We start from the raw sequence: 12,198 nt of genomic DNA, 5'->3' as shown, positions 1-12,198 counted from the left end.
GTAAATACATGAAACTGAATCAAAGTCAACAGAGCTTCATTCATTTACTTAAGTAAATCTTTGGTGCCATCAGAAATAAACAAGACAAAATCCCCAACCAATACTCCAAAGTTCTAAGATGGAAGTGTTCAACTAATATGGATCTTCAACAGCCGAACATCCATGCTCTGTCCCATATGTTAATACGTTTATGGCACAGGAAACACTAAAATAAATTCAGAAAATCCTCAAATTATTCTTATAATTTGTCATGTTCAGATAATATAATTAACACCGTACATAGCTCCTTTGGCTCATCCCAGCAAGATGCACTTCACACAAAATCCAGCAAAGTACCTGATCACTTACTTCAAGTATGTAAAACATAAGAATAATCCCAGTGAAGTCATCAGGCTTAGGTATCATTAAGAACTATTTTCTTCTTACTCAAACTCTGAGTGTCTCCAATTAGGTACATAAAGTGAGGAGCCCAGATCTCCATTAACTCTCAAAAAACTCTGGTCTTTGCCTAGGAATAAACATGACCCATGCTCCCAAACTCAAACAAAACACATCTGCATGCATCTCACACAGACAACACTGAGTAACATAACAACCAAAATACATTAAAGAAGCTTAGAAGTAGTGACGCTATAGAAGGAAGTTAACAAAAACAGAGAGAATCAGAGAAAGCCGTCTTTGACACCTTTGACAGAAGTCCATCAATCATTTTAGAACTTACATGATATGTTGTGTGGCGAGCTATCTAATGAATCATAAAAAAATCTCACAATGCTGTTTTCAAAATGTAAATGTACGTACTATTTTTACTATCACATTTATGTACTGCTATAATCTAACAAAACAGCCTACCTGTACAAAAGAGCAGAGATAACGGGTAGAGAAGAGAAGTTAGCTATTTTCTGACTTTAAATAAAAGTTCAATTTTAATACTTGACAATATGGGTGAGCACAAGACAGTATGTAAACCATCCAGATGAGAAAACCAGCAATCCAACATCCATGTTCTAAAACTACTGGCACTGAAGACAATGAAGGATGCACACTCCATCAGCCAAATAACCAATAAATACTAGCATAGTCTCAACTTATTACAGAAGAGTTAAACTGTTCACTGAGTTATTCATTATTACAATCATGGTAATAAAGTAATCAAAACTTTTAAAATTCAAAGGCTAGAAACAGAACTCGATTTAGGTAAATTAAAAAGAGGAGATTCACTTTAAAAAAGCAATCACCATTTGAAATAACCACTGGATCAAGATTGATGGTGAGGTGTTTGTACCAGTATGGGTTTTCAAAAACAAAAAAAAAAAAAAAAAGAAAAAGGTTTGTCTGCCCTAAGGCAATCTTGGAGTAAGAGAAAAAGGAAGCCTATAAAACAACAGTTTGATCTAAAGGCCACCAGAGCCAGCGAGAAGACCCTTGACGTCAGCAACCCTAGGTAACATCCATCTTTTACAAGACCTTACATCTTCACCCTAGTAGTGGATTCATGTTAAGCTCTAGCTATGAAAATAATACTTTTGCCCTGCAGTAACTCCCAGAGAAACAATCTTTTTAAACACTTCTCACTGTGTAGCTTGAGGCAGTGAAAATCCAAGTGTTCCTTTTATGGGATTAAGAACCTGCTCTTTTCTGTCACAGGTCTTACTTATCCTAACCTTACGCATTCACCCCTGCTCCCTGGGTTCCTTCCCAGGACGATTTCTCATGTTGAATCACTAACAAAATGAGCTATTAATCATCTTTTTTCGTATTGCCTTATGCTTCCCTTTTTGCTTCGGGTGCTCTAAAGCACCTCCTGACAATATTTTCCAAAGCTCCTTCTTTCAACTGTCCTCTGGGAAACCTGATGGTAACAGGATATATAGTATGATGCTATCAAAGGCTTCTATATAGAAAAACTTGTGACAATAGAACTCCTCTAATGGGATCTGCATCCCAGCTCAATAGAAAAAAAGCACTGTAATAACCTCCCCCCTTTTTTTTTTATTGTGCTGTAATCATCTGTTATGCTTTTCACTAGTACTTCAAAGTAATTCTCTATTGTTCTGTTACTCCAAACTTTGGCTCAGCGGGGTTTAGCTTTCCAAAGCATCACAGAGGGGGATCTTAATTACTAATTTTTTTTTGTTTTTCAAACAAAATCTCAAATCCCTTAAACAAACAAAAATTCATTTTAGATCTCAGAATTTCCTGTTGCTGGATTTGCAGAGAATTAAAATCAACAAAAAAGATGCTGCCTAGTATGTCTCAAATTTTAGCTAAAGACCTCATTCCATCACAGCTACTACTGTGGTGAGGGACCTTGAATTGTGCAAAAGGCCTGGAAGGCCAGCTCTTTTCTCAGCTTTGCCAATAACTATCTAAAATTTCACAAAAATCAATGAGACTTACTTTGCAAAATGTCCACGCACTTAGGCTACTTCTCGAGAGCCCTGATTCGGAACCAGAAAGGCACTAACAATATACATGACACAAATGGGAGAATTTTACCATATCTCTGGAGTTTAAAGCTTAGTTTTATGAAGATAAATGTAAACCTTCAGGTCATCACTGAAAAACTGGTAAAGGTCAAGGTTATACACTGAGTCATGGGCAAAGCTTGGTCTAGAAAAACTCTCTGCCCAAAATCCCTGTTAGTCCAAACTACCCTATGTTCTAAGATCCAGATATTACTTTGTTTCCAAGCTAAAGCATAGTGTTAGCCAGCCCTAATCAGGGGCAGATTTTCTTGTTCCTAAAGTATACCGTAGAACCCTTACTCTCAAGAACACTTGAAATAACTTCTCTCGGACTCATGTAGTTGAGGGACATTAACACACTGCATGCAGTCCAACAACAGGCACATCACTGTAAAAAATTGGTTTTTAAATTTAAATTGAGTGGCACCAAACAGCAAATTTAAGTTACTAAATACAAACTAGAAATTATATTCCTGTTTTGATTCAAATGTGGAAAAATGAACTTCATTGTTGACTTATCAGGAGTCTAATATTACACAAGGGAGAACAGAGTAGTTTAGCTGAGGCCAGCAGAAAGAGTTACTGCTAGTCTGGATGCCTGCTGGAAAGTGCAATAAAGCATACAAGTCCATGCGACATCCCAATCACCATTTTTATGAACATTTTCCTATTTATTAATAGCAGCTGCTCTAAATTCACTCAAGTTTTACACCAGCTGCCAATTCTGGGTCTAGTACAAATTTGAGATATATTACAAGTAAGTTCAGCTAGAAATGAAAATAAAAGGTGAGAAAAAAGCACAGCATATGCCAACAAGGCAAGTTCATTGCTGACAGGTAAGAGGGCAAGTGAATGGCTGTATATACCAATAATTCCAGAAGTGTAGGTGAGTTCAACCACTAAAGACAATGCAGGAAAAAGTATCAATCATAGAGAAGAAAAAAATGGCACCAAGAAAAGTCAGGTTATTTCCCTCCTGTTATTAAACTACAATACCCTTTTCTCTGCTCCGAGACATTCAAACTGTTCCAACTAATCTGTTACCTCAGTATATTTACCTGAGCTTCATGATGCTGCTTGTATTTATGTCTTATTTGCCTTTATACACAGCTCTTGGACCTCAACAGAAGACATACAAAATATCAATCACCAATTATATTGCAGACAAAAGCATATGGAACATAAAATGCACAGGAGCATGTGGCATCCAAAGACAGATGACTCTGAAATTCATTATACAAATTAGCACCTTTCCTTACTTGATTACTCAGGAAGAGGAGGTATTTTGTAATTGGCAGTCACCTCCAGGTGCTAACAATCCATTCAATTAGCAGCATTTTCACCAAACAGACCCTGACAGGAAAAGTTGCCTAACATTCAAGATACTATTTAAAATCCAATAGTCACTTTGATTGTTGTAAAATGGGTATTGATAAAGATGGAAACTTGAAAAAACTCAATTTATGGATAAGCAATCACAACAGATGTAGAGTAAGAAAATACTGTTTAGTATCTAGACAATCTAACACAAGTTCGGATTTGGGTATATTACACTGCTGCTGTAGAAGTCTGCTTCGTACTGTATCAGTACAGAAACCCTATAGAGACCCCCAAAAATATGGAGCTGAAACCTCTAGGGTGAGCAACAAGCTTTTCCTCTTTCTGGAGTTCCTCCATGTTCATGATCTACAAAGTGTCACAAAATGCCGACATACTATGCCTATAGAGAAGTGGCTAATAGGGTAGCATAATAAGGAGAGATAGCTAGACCCCAAATTCCTTAACTGAAAGGGATGGTCCATGAAAGAGACTATTTAGGGAAATACTCCTGAAGGACAGACAATTCTGCAGCCCAGTCTCATAGACTTTAAACCAACACGAACTGATACAATCATGTCTCCTTCCCATCTGCTTGTCCCACATTAAATAAGCATCCCATAAGTCACGATTCAGTCAGCCTGTTCCAAAAGGATGTTGGTAGTTTATTCTAGTACATCAGCCAGGGACATTTTGTAGTATGAATAGCTAATATTTAAAGTAGTTCAACATATTCTGTTTGATTTAAAGCTTTCGCAGAAAGCCTTTATTTGCAGAAAAAGATCACAATCCTTTTGAGGAAGGCACAGTGGCTTATGCATCACAACCACTGTAAGAATTGAAAAATACTTTCTTTACTATAAGGGACAAGTGTAAAAGTCTTCCTCTTCAGCCAAGCAGGACTGCATTAACCAATATTTTAATTCTGCAACTGCATTTATCAGTAAACCCATGGATATAAGAACAGTGAGCCAGAGGTTAAATAGAACATAAGAAAAAAAACCTATTACAATACATCTTTCTTCACTAGCAAATCCAAAGATGCTATTTAACAACAAACCTGCCATTCCCAGAAATACAGCACTGATGGGAACTTCATCAGATTGCTGTAGAATGTTGCCATTTTACTCTGACTCTCGAAATAATGTTATTTTTCAGAGCGTAAGTTCTTGCTCTTTATAGCTATCATTGTCAACATTTCAAGAACGGAAAGAACTCTACAACACACAGCCATTTCGCATGCTACCATCACGTGAGGACATGCAGACAATTCTGCATCATTTGAGTGCTATACCTTGTAAGGGCAATGTTTTCAGAAACAAGAAACAATTTTCAAAGCCTGAACTTGCAACAATTTTACACAGGTGATTTCTTAGCACTGCAGTAATTCTGCCCCTTTCCTGGTATTTCACTAGGGAAACATCAAAAAACCAGAAGCACTTGCAATTACTAGACATTACTGAAATTCTTGGCATAAGTAAGTCATTGAATTTCTGATTAAAGAGATTTTAAAGAACAGAATCGAAATCCCAGAAACTTTCATTTACTTTCCAGAAAGCCCATTCTGTTTTCAGCCACTAAAACCCGGGCCTCTGTACTTTTCAAACTTAACATAGAGACAACTTCAGACCTTCAACAACTCAGTCATTTCTGCTAAAGATACATTTACATTTGAAACCATTTGCAAAGTATCACTAGAGACTAATGTAAGCTGGACTGTTTTCCCTACCAATTTTTTTGGTAAGTAAGATTCAAACCAGGAGCTAGAAACATCACTGAAGCACGAGCAGGAATTGAGGATGTGTGATGGGGTTATGGTAAGGCCCTACTGGGTCCAGTCTTACAGGAACCTCCGAGACACAAAAACGTGCAGCTCTGAGAAAAGCAGGGCCTGGTCTCTTCCACTTATTTTCCACAATTAGGATAAGGGCTGTGACAGAAGCTGTACAACTTTCACTAGTAAAAATGTTTGTAGTAACAGCCACCGTTGGAACACCGTTCATGAATTTGACTGATGTTTCTAGCCTTGTGCTTACTCACAGTGTATTCCCAACCCTCTGCACCCACCTCACCTTCCCACATTCAGTCTCTTTGTATCAGCTTCACTTACTGTGAGACCTTTTTCCCATACCTATTCCCTTTTATTGACCTATTCTCTTCAATTTCTCTTGCCATTTGGTCTGTCCCCTCCCTCCTATACCCAACCCAATAAATCCTTCAGTGAACTACCAGTATCTTCTGCCATATTATTCTTCATCCTGCTTTTGTAAACTATCCCTTCTCCAGCATTTCATCCATCCTGCCTTTAGGACAGCACTAATACTGTATGACTGTACCTAACACAAAGAGAATACGGTCTAGATTGGTTTACTACAGTAACAAATTATAATAGACTAAAATAGCAGTTGTCTTTAGCTTATACTACCCCACTACTGTCACTTAGCCAGCTTGCATGGTAAGAGTGGTAAAAGCTGTCCCGTGGAAGTGAAGAAATCAGATTTCAGTGTCCTTCACAAAGCACAGGGAAGGAAGTTCATGCAAACTTGTACAGATTGAAATAGTTCTTTTCAAAGTATGTCAGTAAAAATAGATTTCATGCAAGTCTGTAATAAGGCAAAGGCTAATTAGCTGCAACCACTTTTTCTTGAGGTCAAGAGGAGTTACACCTGGGATGATTTTAGCCTAGAATAGCCACACTTATTGATGTGATTTTTTTTTTTTTTTTTTTTTTAGACTCAGGACATATCACATCACACCATTTTTACTTGACACTAAAGTGACAGGGCTAACAAAACAAGTTATTTTGATAGGATACAACCTACTTGAAAATAACACATCTCAGCATTCTGTACTCAGTGTAACACCCAAGATTGCTGTAACTTAGAGAAGTCAGTCGATATTTTATCCTTTCTTCCTCCTCTCCATTTTTCTCTCCTTTTTTCCCCCAATTTGTGTAGCTGGCAATATTCTGTGGATGAACAACTCGATTGTTTCCTTCTCGTCACTCCTTTATGAGATTTCAAGCACATGCAGCCAGTCATCAAGCACTGTTTCTAAGGATGTTTCATTCTTTCAGAACTTTTTTCAGTTCAAATACCAAACCCCCCCAGGTTCTCCTAGTCCTGCAACAGTCTCTCTGCTCACAGTCCTTCAGAAGCAGGATCCAGGAGACACAAGACTGCTGACACCTACAGCAGTCCACTAGGATTGTCAGTCAGGTGTTGCCCAAACCTCATTCTGGATTCTCTGAGGTTTACTGATGCTGAGATGTTTTGAAGAAAAACATTTCAGGTTCACTATGTCACCACCTTCCTGTGTCATTTTACTAAGAAAGAAAATATCCACCTATTTCTGGAAGTAACCTAGCAGCAAAAGTCTTATTAGCTTAAATAGGACTTCTATTTCTAACTCTCATGGACTCTTTGGAAAAACTATCCACAGCACCAGTAATTACTTTCGGCACAGTTATGCTCAGAGGACAGGAACCCATTGAGGTAGTCTCAGGCAAGACAGTCCTTGGTCTACTCAATTTTATTCAGCTTCTCATCCCAACCCTTCAGTGAAGCACTACAGTTAAGGGCCCATTAGTGTTACAGTAAGAAGCCTCCCATGCCCCAAGGGTCACCCTGCACAGGTTTAATTGCAAGAGGAAGACTTAAAATTCCAAAAGACAGGAAAAAGGCTGATTAACAGAACACAGCATAAAAGCAACTCAAGCAAGATACTACAAAACACTAAATACTGCTATTCAGTAACTGCACATCTGGTTTGCTATTTCTTTTTTAACCTCAACCCTCAAAACACAGGAAAGGTGGGACAAAGAAGTAAGATCAAAATACTTCTTCCCTTCATTATTTAATACAGAGTATATCTTTCAGTGTAACTTTTTTAAAATCAAAAACCATGTAGGATCACATCTAGAAAATGCACTTGACAGCCCTTCCGGTGAGCACTTCTTGCTGCCATTTCTTGCTGATATTGCAAGTGAAAAAGAGCCTGTTTGGGGTACAGTACTTGTTCAGATGCTTTGAATCATTCTGTGCAAGTCTCTCCCTTCTTTTCTTTCTCCTCTGCCTATATAGGCACCTAATTTAGGTTTACTGGAATAAGTGATATAAATGCTTCATTCCTGCTTCATCCCTTACTCCAATTCCTTGTAACCATACAGCTACCCCCTGTCAGCCCTTATGCCTACGGTGAAATCAAATAGCTAGCTCTATCTGCCCCAGTCAGTGAAGAAGAATCTCTCTACAAGGTTCCCAGGCTGGTAACAAGTTAAAGACAGTTCCTGTGGTTTGTCAGAAAGCTTCTGAAGGACTACATTTCTGCACCAGAGAAATTAATAGCTCCAAGCTTGTAAAGATTTATATATCTCCACAAAATGTCAGTAAATCTGCAGCTATGATACCAGAGATGATGATTAGCACTGTGCATATTAAACAAAGGAGTAGTGAAATCTGATTTGCATATTTCTGACACGCACGCAAATTCCCACTGCTTTCACAACACAATATACACACAGTTCATTTTATTTTGATTTAAATTAACACATTTCACTGATGACCTTTAAAGGAATGCTCGCTTCCAGGCTCTTAAATGCACCGTTGATCTACTACACTTTGTCAGCAAAACGATGATCATTCCTAAGATGCCTCTGAAAAGCTACAGTCTTACACAGATCAGTCCATAAAGTTCTCACTGACGTAAGCAATGCAGAGATGCAGAATTTGCATAATCAGCTCATTTGCTGCATTCAGCAACAAGGGACATATACTGCCGATTCGCACCTCCACCAGAAGGTTGCTCAAGTTAAGTGGAAATTGCCACATTGCAATTCAACAGACATGAAGTGCATTAGCTGAGTAGCAGCTAAGTAAATAAGTAAATGAAGATGTATCTAAGTTATTATTACCTTTGCTCCACAGACAATGAAAATGACCTTTGTTGAAAGGCTGGTTCAGAATCAGAAGGCAGAACTTCAGGTTTCCTGTAAAATAAATGTTGATTCTTATTAGCAAGAATATTGATTTTTTCCCCTTTTTTTATTTTGCTTTTGCCATATTAATTTTAGTCCAACCACCTCAGAGCAACTCCACTAACTTCCTTACTACTTAGGTTTCATCATTTTCAGATAGAGAAGCTGCCAGAACTTCATTAGACACCTTTTACTTGGTAGGGTTTTGCTAAACGTTTATCCACTGAAGGCCATCCTCCACAGGACCCCGCATCTATACAGCGCTCTCCTTTAATCTCCTGCTTGCTGCTGCTGCCTGGATACAGCATTTACTGATATGAGCTTCACCCTGGCATCTATTAACAGGGAAGGCCATAGCTGACTCCGTATGCAGCTGTCTCTAATCTAGGTCCAATATTCCACTCTTCCTGGTGGAAGCAGAACTCTTGTTGCCACCAGTGGCTTCTGTGCCTACGTTTTCGTACCATCTAGAAGCTTTAATTGTGGTAGACCCACTCTGGTAGATACTTTACAAATATACAGAATGAAAGGCAATGCCCAAGGAGCTTAAAATCAAAGCTAGTAAAAGCAAAATCAAACTTTACCCTGTGTTATCTAGGTGATACTGCAGACTAAAAATCTCAGTGGATTTACCAGCAAGCTGAACTGATCCAACTTGATTTGGGTCCTAAAGCCTCCTGCCCTAGCAATATGTCCATCGTGAAGGTCAATAATAAACCTATAAATATAAAAGCCTTAAAATAAAAGGATTTATGATATGACACACTTTGGTTTCAAAGAATAAATACGTAAATCTTATGATGGTTGCCTGTGGTGGGATTTGCGTTATTTCACTTCCTAATTATCTTGCCAATCATACAGGAATACAAGTTTCCCCTGGAGCTTGATATCCTTAGGCAATCAGGTTAATGAAGTATTATTTGGTCATGTAAAGCCACTGTAATTGAAAAAAGAAAACTTCTATCACTAGAAAGTCTTTTGGGCTTTTGAGCAGATCCAGTAGAGCAGGAGGCAGAAGGCTACAGGTGAAGCTGTGGCTTAAGCCGTACGACATTCCCAGGGAAAATACAGGTGGTAAAAGTCCTGAAGGTGCAGGAACATCTTGGGGTGGGACTAGGGACATGGCGATCTTTAAAATAACAAATGGAATGTGTAGTTAGGAGCACGAATTGAGGGTAACGAGATTGGGACACCACTATTCTGCATCTCGCCTTTCGAGCGATTTAGGCTTTCTCCACTGACCCATTCTATGCCTCAGTTCCCTAATACAGAAATAACAGTATTGTCCTCCTTTGTAAGTCTCAAGAGAAACACTACTGAAGACCTTGATAATTTTTACTCCAGTAAAATGTCTACGTGTTTACCACACCTATTTTCTGCATCATGCTTTCAAATACCTTTCCTCATGTCTTCTACTTGCACCCTTGCTGTCATGGTCCACACTTCTATTTAATTCATGTATATATAGGAGAATAAGTTTACTTAGGGACTAAATTTACTTAGAGAATAATGGAGAGGTCAGAGGACCAAGTAAACAAAGGACAGTGAGAAAAAAAACTTTTCCTTTGCGTAGTCCGAACAGTTTTGCCTTGTCCTTGAACTTTAAGAGAAAGGTAGAAAACAATACATTCAAACTAAGTGCCAATTTCCAGCTGCCTCACAAAATGGGACCTCAGCAGCAGATCTCCTAATGATGGTTAAGTGAGAAAGGCTGCCAACTCCTTATATTAAACATAATCATTTAGTGGTGCCCTCCACTGAAGAGGGCCAGCAAACATCACAGGTTCTTTTACTGCTAGGATAATACAATTCGACACAGGCGCTGCAAACCTGTTCCTGCTGGTGAATCACAAAAGGCATTTCTGTGTCTGTTTTAAACCCTTAAGCCATATCAGCATATGAAAACGCAGTAGATTTTTAGCCTTTTTTTTTTTTTTTTTTGCACATCGGGAGGACTCTTGTTATATATTAAGATATGTTTTTGAAGCCAAGGCCTGACTGTAGGCATCCACAACAAGAATTCAGAGGCTGATTTTCAGAGATGACACTTGTAAGAGCTTCCAGTGAAGCCTGTAAGAGCTACTGGCTCTTAACCTGTTCCGTTGTTGCAAAGAAGCAGAGAGGTAGATGCCCCCACAGCACACAACTAGGAGGGGGGTTTTGTGCCTTTTGGGCTGTGGGGTTATTTTTTAAGCACAGTTATGGATTGAAAAAAGTGGAGAAATGGAAATTATTGTTTCTCCTGCTTTTAGAACAGTGAACGTTCCAGCCATTTCAAACCACTGCAATTAATGCATGATAACATGCTATGATTAATGCCACCAAAATGAGCCTAAATGTCAATACTTTAATGGTGCTCGCTGAGTTAATATAAAGCTGCACAAAGGGCTCAGTCCTCGGTAGATGTAAAACAGTAATAAAATTGGGCTGCAATAATTTACAACCATTGCCCTAAAAACTATTAATAAATTGGGACTTCTGATGGCAAAGACTACGTCAACAGACAGAATATGCAACATCCATCACTCTGAGGAAAAACTGATGAGAGCTCACTGTGCCACTGCTCCGAGCACTCTACTGGCTATTCGTTTGAAAACAAATCTACTTCAAGGCCATTTATCTTTAAAAGCCCTTAACAAATTAGGAAGCATCTATCTCCCAGACTGTCTGCCCATCCATTTCTCACAAAGATAATTAGCACCCTGACCCAACCATTAACAAAATTGTGCTCTGTTTGGACTAATGGGAAAGAGAATTCTGTAAGCAAGAATTCAGCAGCAAAAATAACTTGTCCCCAGATATGGGCATCTCCACTGAAGAAGCTTTTGTTGGCCTTTTGTTAGAGGCAGAACAAGTTGGTCTCTCGCATAGTTGCTTCCATTTTTAGTATAATTTTCTCTTTCATTATGTACTTTTCTTGCGACTTTTGCAGACTGAGCAAATTCAGCCATCTGCAGCACAAGCAGAAAAGAATGAATTTCTCCATACAAAACCTACAGCTTATTCTTGATGTTTACATCAACACAGAGAATGAATGGAACCAAGTCCCACAATGTAAGTCCTCTTGTAGGAGAATTAGCTGTGCAGTAAGGCCCACTTTCTACAGGACACGAGGACAGAAGGACAACTATAGGAAATTTTTACTTGCATATAGGGAACCAAATTTGTTCATCTCCAGTCTTACCCATTTGTTTTCCTATTTGCTGCTTATAAACCTTGCAGTCTTGCAGGCATAATTTACAGATCTATGTATGAACAAGTGCACAACTACATCAACAGCCAGTTCTATGCAAAAATACGCTTAAAAAATCTTTTAGTGGACTTAGAAAATTCCTAGTCTTTGGAAATTTTAATCCTGCCAGAAACACAGAGAAACATCTCCTTACTTTGCTAGGTTGCAAATCAATCAACAATCCCTACGTGTCCCACTGGGACCAT

The 12,198-nt window shown here is 38.6% G+C and overlaps 1 protein-coding gene across 7 annotated transcripts in view; it reads right to left on the bottom strand.

Moving 5' to 3' along the window:
- TPK1 (thiamin pyrophosphokinase 1) overlaps positions 1 to 12,198 on the bottom strand; it is a 319,194-nt gene that overhangs the window by 251,270 nt on the left and 55,726 nt on the right. For all 7 annotated transcript variants that reach the window (XR_008575907.1, XM_054817003.1, XM_054816997.1 and 4 more), the window contains one exon: positions 8,698 to 8,772. Coding sequence is in view for 4 of the 7 variants with exons in the window: in XM_054816997.1 (XP_054672972.1) it covers positions 8,698 to 8,772 (75 nt within the window). In the remaining 3 variants the exon portion in view is untranslated. The remainder of the gene's footprint in view (positions 1 to 8,697; positions 8,773 to 12,198) is intronic.

This window comes from Grus americana, chromosome 2, assembly GCF_028858705.1.
Source record: "Grus americana isolate bGruAme1 chromosome 2, bGruAme1.mat, whole genome shotgun sequence".
In the NCBI taxonomy this organism is placed as follows: Eukaryota; Metazoa; Chordata; class Aves; order Gruiformes; family Gruidae; genus Grus; species Grus americana.
The sequence above is the reverse complement of the archived record's forward strand: the minus strand, read 5'-3'. Positions and strand labels throughout refer to the sequence as shown.